Source organism: Balaenoptera musculus, chromosome 1, assembly GCF_009873245.2.
Source record: "Balaenoptera musculus isolate JJ_BM4_2016_0621 chromosome 1, mBalMus1.pri.v3, whole genome shotgun sequence".
NCBI classification, from domain to species: domain Eukaryota; kingdom Metazoa; phylum Chordata; class Mammalia; order Artiodactyla; family Balaenopteridae; genus Balaenoptera; species Balaenoptera musculus.
In genome coordinates, this window is record NC_045785.1 from 96,310,383 (window position 1) to 96,328,578 (window position 18,196).

General features: G+C 43.7%; 1 protein-coding gene across 2 annotated transcripts; it reads right to left on the reverse strand.

Annotated features, from left to right (window-relative positions):
- Window positions 1–14,138: 14,138 nt before the first annotated feature.
- Window positions 14,139–17,353, reverse strand: LOC118886122 (glutathione S-transferase Mu 3). 2 transcript variants are annotated; one of them, XM_036835342.1, is made up of 8 exons: window positions 17,239–17,353; window positions 16,765–16,840; window positions 16,360–16,424; window positions 15,233–15,314; window positions 15,055–15,155; window positions 14,835–14,930; window positions 14,636–14,746; window positions 14,139–14,336 (listed from the first exon to the last, which is right to left on the reverse strand). In XM_036835342.1, the coding sequence occupies exons 1-8, from the start codon at window positions 17,284–17,286 to the stop codon at window positions 14,238–14,240; spliced, it is 678 nt and encodes a 225-aa protein (XP_036691237.1). In that variant the 5' UTR covers window positions 17,287–17,353; the 3' UTR covers window positions 14,139–14,237. The 2 variants fall into 2 exon arrangements, with proteins under 2 accessions (XP_036691237.1, XP_036691247.1); XM_036835352.1 differs by lacking the exon at window positions 16,360–16,424 and having other exon boundaries at window positions 17,239–17,311.
- Window positions 17,354–18,196: the final 843 nt, after the last annotated feature.

The following is an 18,196-nucleotide window of genomic DNA, read 5'->3' on the forward strand; positions in this document are numbered from 1 at the left end:
TCTAGGGGTTCAGCACTGGGAAGATGAGCTCCCAGAGCATCTGGCTTTGAAGGCCAGTGGGGCTTAACTGAAGGGGGAAAGAGGTTTCATTCTTAAAGGGTGCACATGAACTGGAGGGACCCCCTGAAGTGCTGGCCTCAGCCAACTAAAGAGTTCGGGACCTGCACTATCACAGGCACCAAGCCCTTAGACCGGAACGAGGGGCACAGTTAGGAGGTGGTCTGTGCCGCGTCAAGGGGCTGGGCTGCACTACAAGAAGTTCTTGGCTTACCCCTGGATCCTGACCATCATGTGGCTAGAGAAATTGGGCATGTGGATCAGGCAAAAGGCTGATTGGCAGCAGGTAAAGTTGCTGCTGTGATCTCCTTCTGGTTGACCGTCCCTACTCAGCAGAGACTGGAGCTGCCCTTCATCTTTCAGCCCTGCTGTCCCCTGTGTTTTCTCAACACCACAGAAAGACAAGAAAGGCCTGAGCCTGTCAGAACCAAGGAAGCTGATAAGAGGGCGAACAGAGACCTCGGTGATCTCTGAGAAACAGTGAAAGGTGACACAGGGTGTGAAAATTTCACCTGTTTTGAAAGGAATCTCAAGAAAGAAATACAGAGCAGAAGCAAGAAGAACTACAGTCCTGCAGCCTGTGGAATGGAAACCACAATCACACAAAGTTAGACAAAATGAAATGGCAGAAGAATATGTCCCAGATGAAGGAACAAGATAAAACCCCAGAAAAACAACTAAGTGAAGTAGAGATAGGCAACCTTCTGGAAAAAGAATTCAGAATAATGATAGTGAAGATGATCCAGGATCTCAGAAAAAGAATGGAGGCAAGGATCGAGAAGCTGCAAGAAATGTTTAATAAAGACCTAGAAGAATTAAAGGGTGCACACAAAATATCACACATACTGGGACCCAGAGCAAAAGCAGTAATTTGATAGGATCCTGAGCCAGACCTACCTGCTGGTCTTGCAGAGCCTCCTGGAGAGGTGGGGGGTGGCTGTGGCTTACCCTGGGGACACAGATACTAGTGGCAGACATATTTAGGAACATTCAACCAAAGTAAACACTCCTGTTGGTTGCTGCCATCTTAGCTCAGTAGTACCAAGCCCTGGCCCCCCACCAACAGCCTGTAGGCACCAGTGCTGGGATGCCTCAGTCCAAACAACTAACTAAGCAGGGGCAGTGTTCCTTCCATCAGCAGACAGGCTTCCTAAAGACTCCTGAGCCCACAGCCACCTCTAGACACTCCCCTAGACGTGGCCCTGCCCAGCGGAAGGCCAAGACTCAGCTCCATCCACCAGTGGGCAGGCACCAACCCTTCCTGCCAGGAAGTCTGCACTAGCCTCTAGACCAGCTCCATCTATCAGGGGGTAGACACCAGAATCAAGAAAACTATGATCTTGCATCCTGCACACAGAGTCCACCAATAGCAGCCCATACCCTACCTTGGGACCAGCTGGACCCTGGCCCTGCCCACTAGCCAGCCAATGCAACCTTCAGGACACCCTGGACCCCATACCCAACTGTATCAGGAACTGCTCCCACCCCCACCCCAATGATCTGAAATGAGGTCTTGAACCCCTGGGCCCTGCAGGCAGACTCCAGGAACCAGCTCTGCCTGCCAGTAGTCTGGCACTAACCCCAGGATCTGGCAACAGCCCTGGAGTCTTCAGAAACTTGGCTCTACCAACCAGTGAGACAGCACTAGCTCCTTGGCCCCCTAGGCTTCTGTAACCAGCTGCCTCATGGCCAGGCTCTGCTAAACTGCAGTTGGAGCATCTGCATAAGGCAGGACCTGGCAACAACCAAGCCTACTAGACCACCCACATAGCCTGACACAACAAAAGGACCCATGCAACCATCTTAGGGGGAACCCCTAGAGCATATAGCTTGGATGATGAGAGAGGAGTGCACTGCTGGGATGCACAGGACATCTCCTGCAGAAGGCCACTTCTCCAAGTTTGAGAAATGTAAATAACCTACCACATGCATAAAAATACAAAGAGCAACTTAGACAAAATGAGGTGACACAGGGATATGTTACAGATGGAAGAATGAGATAAAACCTCAGAAGAACTAAGTAAAGATATCATTCTCTCCAGGAGGAGAATGGATGTACAGAGTGAGAAGTTAGAATTTGTTAACAAAGAGTTAGAAAATATAAAGGACAACCAAACAGAGATGAAGAATACCATAACTGAAATGAAAAATACACTAGAAGGAATCAATAGTAGTCTAAATGATACAGAAGAATGGATCAGTGAGCTGGAAGACAGAGTAGTATAAATCACTGCCACTGAACACAAAAAAGAAAGAAAAGAAATGAGGACAGTTTAAGAGACCTCTGGGACAACATCAAGCACACTAATATGTGCATTATAGGGGACCCAGAAGGAGAAGAGAGAGAGAGAAAGGACCTGAGAAAATATTTGAAGAGATAATAGCTAAAAACTTCCCTAACCTGGGAAAGGAAACATTCACCCAAGTCCAGGAAGCACAGGGAGTCCCATACAGGATTAAGCCAAAGACAAACACACCAAGACACACTGTAATCAAAATGACAAAAATTAAAGATAAAGAGGGAATATTAAAAGCAGCAAGAGTAAAAGTAACAGATAACATGCAAGGGAACTCCCATAAGCCTATCAGCTGATTTTTCAGCAGAAACTCTGCAGGCCAGAAGGGAGTAGAATGGTATATTTAAACTGATGAAAGGGAAAAACCTACAACCAAAAATACTCTACCCAGCAAGGCTCTTGTTCAGATTTGATGGAGAAATCAAAAGCTTTAAGACAAGCAAAAGCTAAAAGAATTCAGCACCACCAAACCAGCTTTACAACAATTGTTAAAGGAAACTTCACTAGGTGAAAAAAGGCCACAAATAGAAACATGAAAATTATGAAATGAAAAAGCTCACTGATAAAGGCAAACATACGGTAAAGGTAGGAAATCATCCATACACAAGGCTAGTAGGGAGGTTAAAGACAAAAATAATAAAATCATTTGTATCCACAATAAGCAGTTATAAGAGATACACAAAACAATTAGATGTAAAATATATGATAATGAAAACAGTAATTGTGAGGGGAGGAGAGTAAAATGCAGGGTTTTTTATACTAAACATTTATAGAAGACTTAACACCTATCTTTCTGAAACTATTCCAAAAAATTGCAGAGGAAGGAACACTTCTGAACTCTTTCTATGAGGCCACCATCACCCTGATGCCAAAACCAAAAACATCACAAAAAAAGAAAATAACAGGCTAATATCACTGATGAACATAGATGCAAAAATTCTCAATAAAATACTATCAATCTGAATCCAATAATACATTAAAAGGGTCACACACCATGAAAAAGTGGGATTTACCCCAGGGATACAAGGATTTTTCAATATCTGCAAATCAATTAATGTGATACACCACATTAACAAACTGAAGGCCATATGACCATCTCAATAGATGAAGAAAAAGTTTTTGATAAAATTCAACATCCATTTATGGTAAAAATTCTCCAGAAAGTGGGCACAGAGGGAACATACCCCAACATAATAAAGGCTATATATGACACACCCACAGCTAACATCATACTCAATGATGAAAAGCTGAAAGCATGCCCTCTAAGATCAGGAACAAGACAAGGATGCCCACTCTCACCACTTTTATTCAACATAGTTTTGGAAGTCCTAACCACAGCAATCAGACAAGAAAAAGAAATAAAAGGAATCCAAATTGGAAAGGAAGAAGTAAAACTTTCACTGTTTGCAGATTACATGATACTATACATAGAAAATCCTAAAGACACCACCAGAAAGCTAGTAGGGCTCATCAATGAATTTGGTAAAGTTGCAGGATACAAAATTAATACACAGAAATTGCTTGCATTTCTATACGCTAACAACAATCAGAAAGAGAAATTAAGGAAACAATCTCACTTACCGTCACATAGAAAAGAATAAAATACCTAGGAATAAACCTGCCTAAGGAGGCAAAAGACCTGGACTCCAAAAACTATAAGACACTGATGAAAGAAATTGAAGATGACACAAATGGATGGAAAGATATGCCATGTTCTTGGATTAGAAGAATCAATACTGTTAAAATGATCACACTACCCATGGCAATCTACAGATTCAATGCAATCCCTATCAAATAATCAATGGCACGTTGCACAGAACTGGAACAAAAAATTTTAAAATTGTTATGGAAACACAAAAGACCCCAAAAAGCCAAAACAATATTGAGAAAGAAGAATGGAGCTGGAGGAATCAGGCTCCCTGACTTCAGATTATACTACAAAGCTACAGTAATCAAAACAGTGTGGTACCGGCACAAAAATAGAAATATGGATCAATGGAACAGGATAGAGATCCCAGAAATAAACCATTTATGGTCAATTAATCTATGACAAAGGAGGCAAGAATATACAAAGGAGAAAAGACAGTCTCTTCAATAAGTGGTGCCGGGAAAACTGGACAGCTCCATGTAAAAATAAAATTAGAACATTCTCTAACACTATATACAAAAATAAACTCAGAATGGATTAAAGACATAAATACAAAACCAGATATTATAAAACTCTTAGAAGAAAACATAGGCAGAACACTTTTTGACATAAAGTGCAGCAATACTTTTTGGATCCATCTCCTAGAGTAAAAGAAACAAAAGAAAAAATAAACAAATGGGACCTAATTAAACTTAAAAGCTTTTGCACAGCAGAGGAAACCATAAACAAAACAAAAAGACAACCTATGGGAGGGGAGAAAATATTTGCAAACGATGAGACTGACAAGGGATTAATTTCCAAAATATACAAATAGCTCATACAGCTCAAATAAAAAAACAAACAACCCCATCAAAAAATGGGCAGAAGACCTAAGTAGATATTTCTCCAAAGAAGACATACAGATGGCCAATAGGCATATGAAAAAATGTTCAACATCACTAATTATTAGAGAAATGGAAATCAAAACTGCAATAAGGTATCATCTCACACCAGTCAGAATGCCCACTATCAAAAAAATCTACAAATATTAAGTGCTTGAGAGGGTGTGGAGAGAAGGAAACCCTCCTACACTGTTGTTGTGAACATAAATTGGTGCAGCCTCTATGGAGAACAGTATGCAGATTCCTTAAAAAACTAAAAATAGAGCTACCATATGATCCAGCAATCCCACTCCTGGGCATATATCCAGAAAAGATGAAAGCTCTAATTCAAAAAGATACATGCACCCCAATATTCATAGCAGCACTATTTACAGCAGCCAAGATATGAAAGCAACTTAAATGTCCACCAACAGATGAATGGATAAAGAAGATGTGACACACACACACACGCACACGCACACACACACAGAGGAATATTACTGAGCCATAAAATAGGAAATAATGTCATTTTCAGCAACGTAGATGGACCTAGAGATTATCATACTAAGTGAAGTAAGACAGGGAAAGATAAATACCACATATCACTTATATGTGGAATCTAAAACATGATACAAACGAACATATTTACAGAAGAGAAACAGACACGCAGGCATAGAAAACAAACTTATGGTTAACAAAGGGGTAAGGGTGGGGGCAGGGAGGGATAAATTAGGGAGTTTGGGATTAACAGATACACACTATGTATATAAAATAGATAAACAACAAGGACCTACTGTATAGCACAGGGAACTATATTCAATATCTTTTTATAACCTATAATGGAAAAGAATTGAAAAAAAAGAATGTGTGTTTGTGTATAATTGAATCACTTTGCTGAACACCTGAAACTAACACAACACCGTAAATCAACTATACTTCAAGTTTTAAAAAAAGACATGAGAGAGCGGGGAAAAAATGCCCAGATCAAAAATAAATCTGACATGAAGAAAAAAAAGTCTAGTAGAGCTAAAAGTTAATGAAACTGGTAAGATAAGTCAGTAAATGTTTTTGGCTTTGCGGGCCATATGGTCTCTGCGACAGTTGGTCCCCTTAGCAGCCATAGACAATACATAAATGAATGGATGGAGCTGTATTCCAATAGAACTTCAAAAACAGGCGGCCTTAGTTTCCTGACTCATGATTTAGAAGCTCAAGTTAAAAGGGCATAGCTACGTTAAAGCTTAAATCTTAGATTTGAAATGTAAAAGGTGATTATCAAGGAAAAAAGGAGCAAAATAACTCAATCCTTAAAAAAGAGGGAATATGTGATAATGAAGTCAGTTGCAAATGAAGTTTTTCTAATCATTGTGGTCAAAATTATAAAAGGTAAAGACATACATTTTAAAGCCTGGGGTAGAAGAAGTAGAACGTATGTACTTCAAACTGAGGCAACCAAAAAAGATGAATTTTCTTGTGGTTGGGATCTGGCAGAGTTCTCAAGACTTGGGATTCTTTGGCACCTCATGGCAGTGCTCCTACACCATTCAATGTGCACCTTTCCCTCTAGAACGAGAAAATAAGACACATTCTGAGAACATGGCTGCCTGCATTGGGGTCTCCTGCATTGACCTGTAATTACCTGCTGTTAATTACAAGTTTCATGCCTAGTATTCCTCCATTATCATTGTATCAGCAGAGAAAAATGAAGCTGATAGAGACCCCAAGCCAGCAGCCTACAGAAAATGGAAGTTTAGTCTTCCTTCATGTCCCATGGGGAATAGTCCAGGCTGTTGAGGCAGTTTTGCTCCATGAAGTTATTCAGGAACTCAGGCTCCTTCCATCCTGTGGCTCTGCCATTCGTAAGGCTGTTTCCTCATTTCCTTGGTTGCAGCTATATCATGAGTATGGGAAAGAAAACAGAGCAAACCCAAGGAAGCAACTTCCCATTATACAAGTGAGGCAGAAGTTGCAAACATCACAGCTGATCACATTCCATTTGTGATCAGTTGTGTGGCTTTACCTAGTCACAGGATAGACACATATTTCAACAGAAGAATAGATTTGGTGGACAGTTGCAGTCTCTCCCACACCCAGGAGAGTGAGGATTAAAGGTTAAACTCAAGACAAGGAGAAACTTTGGGTTTAAGCCAGTGGTTTCAAGCCGGTAGGATAGAGACTAAGGTATTAAAGATAAGATGTTTATCTTCAGATAGACCTAAGGGGAGTGGCATATCCTTTAGTGTTCCTTGTTGCTGAAACAAGAAAATAAGTTTTTAGAGGTAACAGGTAGCTCACTGAATCCCTGGGAGGGCCAAGGAGTTGGCATTGGAAGCTGGGTAGCTAGGAAGTGTGCCTAACCACAAGTGGGACTGTCCTAGAGACAACCCCACAGCCATTGCTGGGCACAGACACTGGGGCTCCTAACCCTGACATGTGGCACTGGAGGCGAATGTGTCACTACTGATGCCTCCAAAATCCTGATCCCTCCACCACTACCCGTGCCAGATAAATTCTCAGGGCCTGCCTCTTTGGAACTGAGGTCCCGTACCACCGTGTGCAATTAACAGAGCCTGGGTCACAGGCCCATGCCTCAGCCACAAGGGAGGCTGGAAGAGCAAGTGAATTAGTTAGGGTTAAGTTCTGCTGTATATAACTAAATAATAACAGTGGCTTAAATAGGACAGAAGTTTATTTCTCATGTGAAAAAAGATCTGGAGGTAGATAGTTAAGCACTGGGAATGTTGGCTTCATAGTAGGTTTTTCTTTGTTTTTTTTAAAAATAAATTTATTTTATTTATTTATTTTTGGCTGTGTTGGGTCTTTGTTGCTGCATGTGGGCTTTCTCTAGTTGCGGTGAGCGGGGGCTACTCTTCGTTGCGGTGCGTGGGCTTCTCATTGCGGTGTCTTCTCTCGTTGCGGAGCATGGGCTCTAGGCACGTGGGCTTCAGTAGTTGTGGTGCGCAGGTTCAGTAGTTGTGGCTCATGGGCTCTAGAGCACAAGTTCAGTAGTTGTGGCGCATGGGCTTAATCGCTCCGTGGCATGTGGGATCTTCCCGGACCAGGGCTCGAACCTGTCTCCCCTGCATTGGCATGTGGATTCTTACCCACTGCGCCACCAGGGAAGCCCCATAGTAGGTTTAATGACTTGGTTTCTTAACTTTATGCTTCATCATGCTCAGCAGGTGTTTTCCATTCTCTATGTCACCTCATAGACACAAAACGGCTGCTAAAGCCCTGTCACATCTGTGTTCCAGACAGCAGGAGGGAGAAAGAGGAGTGGGGCTTGCTCTTTCCCTCTTAAAGAAACTTCCTGGAAGTAACGTATAACACTTCTATTTATATCTCATTGGCTTGAACTTAATCATTTTGGAAATGACGTCTTCCACCTGGGAAGTAACATGCCCAGCAGAAGTGGAGATTCTGTGACAACAGAAGATGGGGAGATGGGATATCGAGTGTCGACTAGCAGTTTTTTACCTTGGGGAGGTGGGACCTACAATGTGAGAAATTCCCCACCTATAAGAATGATGTTTAAAAGATGCAGAGGATAGATGCCTAACAGAAACATAACCTTTTCCACACGTGCATTTCCAAACAATCATCCCTACAGCCACCACAAGACACTCATGCAACCATCCCTGTACCAACAAAAACACGTGCACCTTCTTTCACCCAAAACAGGAACCACCCAAAGTGTCATCAACTACTGCATCCACTTCCAAGTTTGGCATCTCGGGGTGACATTCAGATTGATATTTTGAAAATGACAGACTAAAGCATAATGTCAGTGACTTCCAGTTCATCCCATATGAAATAGTAAGGGAATGGGAGGTATAAAACAGGGAAAATTAAGCGAGCTCTATAATTTAATAGAAAACAGCCTGCACTCAGATTTGCAGATAAGCTGTTTTGCATTTATCTACAATGCTTATAGGACGCCCTTCTTTGGTGAGAGGATTCCAAAGAGATGCTGAATAAGGCCTTTATACTAAACATTGATACCTGCAAACTAAAATTACTCCCTGGATCGGCTTTTGTGTCCATCCCTCTGGTGACCCCACTTGCAGGTTCACGGTCATCCCACTTTATTAGTCTACCACCTGATTGATGACAGACACAGAGACCAGCCTGCTCTACATGGTAACTCAAGACTTGGAAGCAAAGAAGAGGGTCCAGTCCTGGTGGATTCCAGAACATGCCCATTGTCCTATTCCTATTTAATCAGATCTGGCTTTTCCCAGACTCTCCTTGGTGGGGTAGCCACACCTCCTGAAAAAGCATAGTCCTGCCTAAAAGGCCCAACAGCCACTCTGCATTTCCTACATTTTTCTACTTTTCTTCCCATTTTAAACATAATTTTGGAAGGAAGCAGATACGGTTTTAGTCACAGTTCAAAAAAAAAAATCTGTTAATACAGTTGGAAACATTACACCACAGAAGATAAGATACAGATCTCTCATTTTCCCTCCAACTTCTCACACAGCATGAACATTGTCCTGTTTATTCTATTCCCACCCCTCGCCACCACTTCAAACACCTGCTCTAATGACAGTAACCTCAGGTTGGCCCTGGGTCTCCATGTGTCCTCTGCACCGCAGCACCTATTCATTTGAAATTCAAACATACTCACATCTATATAATCTTTTCTTCTGGATTTAAATCTCACGTGTGAAGCACCTATAGTTATTCCTATTGAAAATCCCCCCAAAACACTAAGAGCTCATGCCTGTTGGTCCTCAGCAATGTTTCATTACAATTTGGCCTAAGCAAGGAGCATGCCAGACCACGAAATCTCATCACCCACCCTCCAGACTCAGAGTTCTTTGCTGATCCCCGGGACCTCCCTGAACCTGAACTTCTGTGCTGACTCCAAGCACTTCGGCCATCTGCTTCAAGAACAGGGCATTTCGTGTTGTCTCCCAACCAGAACAGAGAGAAATTTTTAAAGCTCCTTGAGAGCATGAAGTACTTTTCTGAAGCAAGCTCTTCTTTTCTCCTTCCATTCTCATAAGAAGGAAGGGAATCAATGCATTGTTGTGTCTACTTTGTGTCAGGCTCTATACAAGCTCCAAATTAAAAAAAAAAAAAATTGGCTTAAGTCACAGTCCCTGCTCTCAGGCAACGTACAGTTTAGCGGCAGAGACAGACGTTTAAACCAGCAATTAGAGTTCAGTGTGGAAAGTGCTGATGGAAGAGAACACTGAATCCTGTAGGAACAGGGATTTTAAAAGTCAGTGCATTTAAATTAGCTGTGGGGAGGTGGAGGAATGTCGGGCAGGATAAACCACACCCCAGTGGCTTAATGCATATTTATTTCTTGCTTATGCTTCACGTCCACTGTGGTCAACAGGCCCTGGTTTTCGTGGTCTGTCAGAGACCCAGACTGATGGAGGCTTCTGCCTGGCACCTGCTCTCAGTCGTGACAGCAGTCGGAAGCAGATATGGCCGCCCCCACACTGGCTTTTAAAGCTTCTGCCTGGAAAACGTGTGTAATTTCCACTGCATTTAATTGGCCAAAGCAAGTCAGAATGTTACACGTAAATTCAAGAGGGTAATGAAGCTTCCCTAAAAGGAAAACAATCAGAAATCTTTGGTGACCATCACTAATGCTTCCCACAAGGGTTATCAGCTGTGGCTCCTCTAGGCAGGGGCTTCTCAGCTTACCTTACACAATGAATAGGCATTAGGCAGGCTTAGCTGGCCAGAGCAAAAGCATTCCAGGCAGGGGGCACAGCAAGTCCAAAAGCATGAAGATAAAAGAGAACATGGTGCTTCTGGATAATTTATATTTACAAATTTATATAGCATCCATCCATTCTAAATGTTTTAAAAACACTGGCTTACTCCTTACAAGGTCCCAGTGAGGGAGGGTTCATTTGTCAGAGAAGGTACAGAGGCACAGGAGGCCAGAGTTTACTGTAGCAGAGCCATGACCCGAACCCAGGTAGCCTTACTCTAGAGTCTAGGGAATTCAGAAAAGCTAGAACCCAGTGCTCCAGGGTAGGGAAAGGGGCGGGCGCCTGCCAAGAGATGTAGCTGGAAAGGAAGCAGAGGTCAGATTATGAAGAATTTTGTAAACTGGAGGAGACTGTCTTTTCCCCGAGGCCTAAGAAGCCATTAGCCATATTCAAGCAGGGGAGTGACATGAGCAAGCTTGCACATTAGAAAATTCACTGGCTAAATGTCACTTCCTTCCCTCTCCCCTACCATCCACCTGAACTCCTTAAATCCCTTTGTACCCACATGGCTCATTGTGCCACCTAGTCCTGCAGCTGAAGGATAAGGAAAATGCAATTTCTGTACCAAGTCCAGGTGTTTTCATAAGCCCTTAAACTGTCTTTAAAGGCAGATCCATGCCCATACACATCAGAGTTCCTCACTCCACCCATCCCATCAACGAAATAACTCTACAAATTTTTCTTGAATCACGTAAGTTATTTCCTTCTGAACTGGAAATGCCTTAATCCAGTTGCTCAACAATGAATACAAATGAATTTCCCTAATACTTTTTGGGGAACTCTTCCACCAAATTCAATTCAGCTATCACAAGTTTTTTGTTTTGAAAATTTCTTATTGATGCTACTTGCACAAACCCATCACTAGTCTACTAGTTTCACACTTGTGCAATCTCTGTGCCTCTGGGATGATAGGGCGTCCACTTCCCTTTCCTTGAAGGCAACCACTGCGAGAGTGTTCTCTTCTTGTCTTAGAATTAGAGTTAGGGGCAGTTGGGACCTGGGGGAGCCAAATCTCCTATGGAATGCATCTGTTCCTCAGTGACCTTCTCTGCTTTCTTGGTTTTGGATAACCGTTAAATGGATTTTCCCTAACAAACATAATAACTAGAAAAATTTGGAACACGTGATTTTTCTACAGTCTATCTGGAATTCAGGTGCAATATGGACCTATGCTTTTAAAAGCTCTCCTTTACAATTGCCATGGTGCTCTCTTCTGTCATCACTTTTCCCCAGGATTCTTTTCTCAGGGGACTGCAAGGCCAATTTCTCATCTCCTTGCCTCTTCCCTGTGGTGAACAGACTCTAAAATGGCCCTCATAATCCCACCTTCTGGTACTCACGATCTTGTGAAATCCTCTCCCCGAGTGTAGGCAGGACCTATGATTTCTTCTAATAAACTGCAGCAGAAGTAATGGGATGTCATTTCCTTGATTATATTACATAGGACTGTAGTGTCCCTCTTTCCAGGAGACTCTTTCTACCTTACTGGGTTTGGGGAAGCAAGGTCATCTTTGTTGAGCCACAGGATATTTGAATTTTAGAAGATATTGATGAATTGTCCTCCAAAGTAGCTATACCAATTCACAAGTTCACCAGCAAGAAATCCTTATCAATTTCCCAAGCTTTGCCAACACTTCACAAAGTTTGAATTTGTTCAGCTGAAAAATGGTCCTCTTACTGGTATAATTTGCAGTTTCTTGGATTATAAACATTTTTTAAACTTTCTTTGGCCATCAATATTTCTATTTCCATAAATCATCTGTTCATAGATTTTTGTCCATTTTTAAAAAACTGAGTTGCCTCCACAATGAGGTATCACCTCACACCAGTCATAATGGCCATCATCAAAAAGTCTACAAATAATAAATGCTGGTGAGGATGTGGAGAAGAGGGAACCCTCCTACACTGAAGGTGGGAATGTAAATTGGTGCAGCCTCTATGGAGAACAGTACGAAGGTTCCTCAAAAAACTAAAAATAAAGTTTTTTATTGATCCAGCAATCAATGATCCAGCAATCCCACTCCTGGGCATATAACCAGAAAAGGTGAAAACTCTAATTCAAAAAGATACATGCACCCCAATGTTCATAGCAGCACTATTTACAACAGCCAAGACATGGAAGCAACCTAAATGTCCACTGAAAGATGAACGGATAAAGAAGATGTAGTAATATAGACACAATAGAATATTACTCAGCCATAAAGAAGAATGAAATAATACCATTTGCAGCAACATGGATGGACCTAGAGATTATCATACGAAGTGAAGTAAGTCAGACAGACATATATATCATTTATATGTGGAATCTAAAAAAGATACAAATGAACATATTTACAAAACAGAAACAGACTCACAGACATAGAAAATAAACTTATGGTTACCAAAGGGGAAAGGCGGTGGCAGGGGATAAATTAGGAGTTTGGGATTAACAGACACTCACTAGTATATATAAAATAAACAGTAAGGACTTACTGTATAGCATAGGGAACTATATTCAATTTAAAAAAAAAAACCCGAGTTGCCTTAATGATTTGAGTTCTTTATATAGTCTCTATACTGGTCCTTTATCTCACTTGTCATTTCATTTTGTCCCAAAAAATTTTTATGTGGAATAATGTTGAATTTGTAAATCTTTCCCTTTATAGCTTTTTAAAATGTCTTAGAGAAATGTTTCCTACCCTATGATCACAAACATTCATACGTTTTCATTAATACTTCTAGAGCTTTGTATTTAACATTGGGCCTTAAACTCCAGATGACTTAATTTTAGTGAATGGTATGAAGTATGGGTCTATTATTATTATTTTTAATAAATTTATTTATTTTTATTTATTTATTATTTTTGGCTGTGTTGGGTCTTTGTTGCTGCGTGCGACCTTTCTCTAGTTGTGGTGAGCGGGGGCTACTCTGTTGCGGTGCACAGGCTTCTCATTGCGGTGGCTTCTCTTGTTGCGGAGCACGGGCTCTAGAACGCACGTGCTTCAGTAGATGCAGCGTGTGAGCTCAGTAGTTGTGGCTCACGGGCTCTAGAGTGCAGGCTCAGTAGTTGTGGCAAACGGGCTTAGTTGCTCCGTGGAATGTGGGATCTTCCCGGACCAGGGCTCAGACCCACGTCCCCTGCTTTGGCAGGCGGATTCTTAACCACTGCACCACCAGGGAAGCCCAGGGTCTATTATTTTTAATTGCTAAGTAACTGTCCCACTCCTATATATTGGTTAGTCTACCAGTTTGAAATATCATCTTTATCACATATATAAGGGTCTGTTTCTGAACTCCAGTTCTGTTGAGTTCATAGTACCACACAGTTTTACTTATCTTCACCAGGTCTTCACAAGGGCTCTAGTCTCATTTAACACACTTGTCATCTACAGCTGTGCAATCTCACCTTTATTTCTAGTACTCTGAAGGGCTGGGCAAGAACCTCTAGTCCTTAAACTCAGGTGTGGGGTGGGGGAATGTCAACGTTGCAGTGATTGAAATAACATGTCCTTACTCTCCTTTGGCCTTTACTCCCAAGAGACATCCAGCTGGACACCAGTAGCCTCAGTGCTATTTATTGAAAAGAGCAGAGAAGAGAAAGTACAGGTCCCCTAGGGACAGGATGGAACAAAACAAGCAGTGCAAGTATGCCTCCTGCTCAGCATATTCTCTTGTTGCCCCACTGGGCCATCTTGTTGTTGATGGGCATCTTAAGGAAGCGGTCAGACTGCATGTAGGCAGCTATTTTCTCCAAGGCCTGAAGGGAAAGCACACCAAACCTTATAAAGACTCTAACCCAGCCAAAAGACCCATTCCAAAACAGCAACACTCACATGCTGCCTGACTCCACCCCCAAGCCCCTCACGCCTGCCATTTCTTGTAGACAATGCCTTCAAGGTATAGAAGCCAGGGCCTTCCCAAGACTTAAAGGCTTAGAGGTGTCCAACCTTGATCCCTTTAGGCAAAAGCTGGTGTTGGGCAAGAATCTACCATAATGGGGTCCCTCGGGGCCCGGGGGAGTCTGTTTTTGTAAGAGAAAGGTGCAGGGAGCATCACCTCAAAACGGCACATGAAAGCCTTCAGATTTGGAAATTCATCCAGGCACTTGGGCTCAAAGATATGGTTCTGATCTAACACATCATAGGTGAGGAAATCCACAAAGGTGAGCTAGAGGGATGATAAGATCATCAGGTCTGGGAGTTCATTAACACCTGCAGAGATAGAAAGGGATCCTCTCCTTTTCCTTTCTTCCTACCTTTTCCCCTGCAAACCATGAGTATTTCCCCAGGAACAAGGAGAACTGTTTCAGTTGTCCAGGTAGCTGTTCCAAGTACCGAGGCTTCAGTTTTTCCTGGGAGACAGGTAAAAGGGAAAGTGAGAATAGCTGTCATCATCTGTATGCGAATGGAGCAGAATTAACCCTTGGGTTCCTAAATGCTCCTTTTTCTTGATGCCTTCCTGCTAAGGAAACTCACGTGGTCAGGGTTGTAGCAGAGTTGTATCAGTTGCATGCGAAAATCCATTATTTGGTTCTCCATCATGTCCACTCGAATCTTTTCTTCTTCAGTCTCACCACCTGTAGGCCAAACTGTCATTTGGCCTTATCCACCCCCAGGTGAGCAGCCCTCACCTCACCAGCCCTACCCCACTCACACATATTGTGCTTGCGGGCGATATAGCGCAAGATGGCGTTGCTCTGGGTGATCTTGTTCTTACCGTCCATGAGATAGGGCAGCTGGAAGGAAAAGGACAGGCCAAATGAACCACCCGACTCTCTCTTGCCTACCTGCCTCTCTCTCCTGAAAGATAAGACTTGCAGGGAAGTGAACAGTAGAGAGAAGATGCTGTGTCAGGAGAAAGAAGAGAGTAAGTAAAAGTTAGTAACTGGGTCTGCACCTGATTCTAGACAGGGGTGCTTAATCTGTGTGTGTGTGTGTGTGTGTACGCGTATGTGCAAGCCATGACACTTTTTTTCTTTTTTAATTATTTATTTTTGGCTGCATTGGGTCTTCGTTGCTGCACGCGGGCTTCCCTTAGTTGTGTCTAGTGGGGGCTACTCTTCGTTGCAGTGTGTGGGCTTCTCATTGCGGTGGCTTCTCTTGTTGTGGAGCACGGGCTCTAGGCATGCGGGCTTCGGTAGTTGTGGCACATGGGCTCTAGAGCACAGGCTCAGTAGTTGTGGCCCACGGGCTTAGTTGCTCCGTGGCATGTGGGATCTTCCCAGACCAGGGCTTGAACCCATGTCCCCTGCATTGACAGGCAGATTCTTAACCACTGCGCCACCTGGGAAGCTCTGGACCCCTTCTTAGAATAGGGTTTTAAAATGCATAAAGCAAATTACATATATTTACACGATTTATATAATATTAAAAGAACAAAATTGTAAGAGCAATATGTGTCTATGAATGCATTAAATAACGAGAGATAATAACTATCATACTTTCAAATTATGATAAGTGCAAATAATATTTATAATATCTGCAACACATTAATATACTACAAAAATATCCATTTTCTACTAGTGACAAAGTCACAGGCATGGCTAATAATCAAGGTCACTGCCTATACTCACATCAGAAGGAATTGTTAACTTTTAGTTAGTAGTTAGTGGAAATGAAAATGTAATTTTTTCTCCATCCAAGTTCAAGGACACTTGAATTCTATCTATTCTATCCAGGTTAAGAGCCCATATTCTAGATCCCCCTAGAATAGAGAGGAAAGGAGCAAGGATATACTTGAAGGCCTTCCCTTCTGTACCCTCTTCTCCTAAAGCCACCTACGTTAGGAAAGTCCAGGTCTAGTCTGAATTTCATATCCAGCCACTGGCTTTTATCATAGTCAGGAGCTGTAAGAGAGAGAATGAAGTGGTATCCAACCTCCTTAATATCCGACCTGAGGAGAGTGGAAAGATCTAAAGGCACACCCTAATTCCAATACCTCACATACCTAGGCCCCCAAAGCTTAACCATTACTCATAAAGTGTTAAGACAGGGTTGGGCTATGGCAGAGGGAGAATCCCCAGCTCTCTCCCCACAATGTACACAGCAGAGAGCTCCCAGGTGATTGGGGCAGAAGTCCCACCCGACCTCGTCGTGATGCCACCCTCAGGGCAGAAGAAGACAGGGACAGTTGGAGGGCCTGCTCGGCTTAGCGCGGCGTCGCACTGGCACCCAGAGGGGCATTACCTTCCCCGCAGGTGTATCTTTTCTCTTCATAGGCTGTATCCGTGAACTCCAGGAGCATGCGGATGGCATGCGCCAGCTGGGGAGTAAAAAAGCTCCCCGTCAGCACCTGCACAGCTCCCAACGGCACCCCCAAACCCCGCCCGCCAATGCCCCGCCCCCTTCCGGCCCAGGGTTGCCCAGACGCTGCATCCCGCCGAGGGGGTAGTTAAGCGGCTCCTGAGACCTACTCCGTTGGGCTTGCTGCCCTCAGCCCCTCTCCCCCAGGCCAGCGTGCCCAGAGGCGGGGCAGGGGTCGGCCTCCGCGGCCCGGGAGCTCGGCTGGGGCCGGCCGCGCAGCGTTAAGCGTCGCGGCGTAGGAGGTTTGGCCCCCGAGTAGAACCCCCCCTTCTCTCGGAGACCACTGACCGTGAGCCCCCGGCCACCTCCGCGTCCGTCTACCAGACCGAGCGGCTTGGCAATTGAGACGGCACTCACCCCGCGAATATCCCAGTAACCCAGAATCATGGTCGACTTCGACGACATCTCAATGCTGCGTGCGGGCCTTCGCGGACTGGGGGTAGACGGCCAACGGGAGGGGCTTTATACCCGACGTAAGTAGGTGGCACCAACGTGCGCGCCTGACTCCGCCCCCACCGTCGTCTTCCCCTCCCTCCGAGTGTCCGCCTGGCCAGGCGCATGCGCGACTTCTACAGTCCCTGGGGTTGGGGGCGGACCATCCCCGGGCTAGGCAGAGGAGGAGAGTGACCCGGACCTGGGTTTGGGTCTCTGCATTCTCCACGCGTGAAGCCGAACTGTGTTTGTTTACTAGTGCCAATTAGGGTGGGAGGAGCCCTAACAGCCTAGGCGGTGAGGGCCCTGGTTACCCTGGGAGAGTGCGATTCATGCCATAAATATTTATCTAGCGGGGGGTGGAGGGTTTCGGGGGAGGTGGGCAAGAACCAGGAAGGGACGGAGGCTGACCACCAGGGAATCTCTATCTTTGGCGTGTGCATTGGGGGTGGATGGGGAGGAGTTTGGAGCTGCTCGTTAGGTGTCTGGCCTGGCCTCTACAGCACAGCCACTTAGAACACAGAGCCCCTGTGTTCTAAGACGCCCTAGCCTGGGTTTGGGAACTCACATTTCCCCCTTAGTTTGGCTGAAGCAAAGATGAGGCTTTTTAAAAGGACAGTTCACTAAAAGAAGAAAGGAAAAAGTACAAACACATTGGGACAGACGCATTTATAATGCCTGGATTTCTCTTCCTAAGATAACAGGCCAGTCACAAATTAACTTGGGTGTAAGACTAACACTTACGGAACACCTATGATATGCTAGTCAATAGTCTAGGTATTTCACGTATGTTACTAATTTATTGCAATTTAAGCTTCACAACAACTTTGTGAAGTAGGTTTTATGCCCTTTAAGATTATTGAGGCCTGGAGAGGTTGGGTGA

What these genes read in the sequence shown, in the direction of transcription:
- LOC118886122 (XM_036835342.1), bottom strand. Translation starts at nt 17,286, where the DNA reads ATGTCGTCGAAGTCGACCATGATTCTGGGTTACTGGGATATTCGCGGG. An exon ending in AAGATACACCTGCGGGGAAG is followed by an intron (nt 16,425 to 16,764) that starts GTAATGCCCCTC and finishes TCTCTCTTACAG; the next exon opens with CTCCTGACTATGATAAAAGC. An exon ending in TAGACCTGGACTTTCCTAAC is followed by an intron (nt 15,315 to 16,359) that starts GTAGGTGGCTTT and finishes TTTTCCTTCCAG; the next exon opens with CTGCCCTATCTCATGGACGG.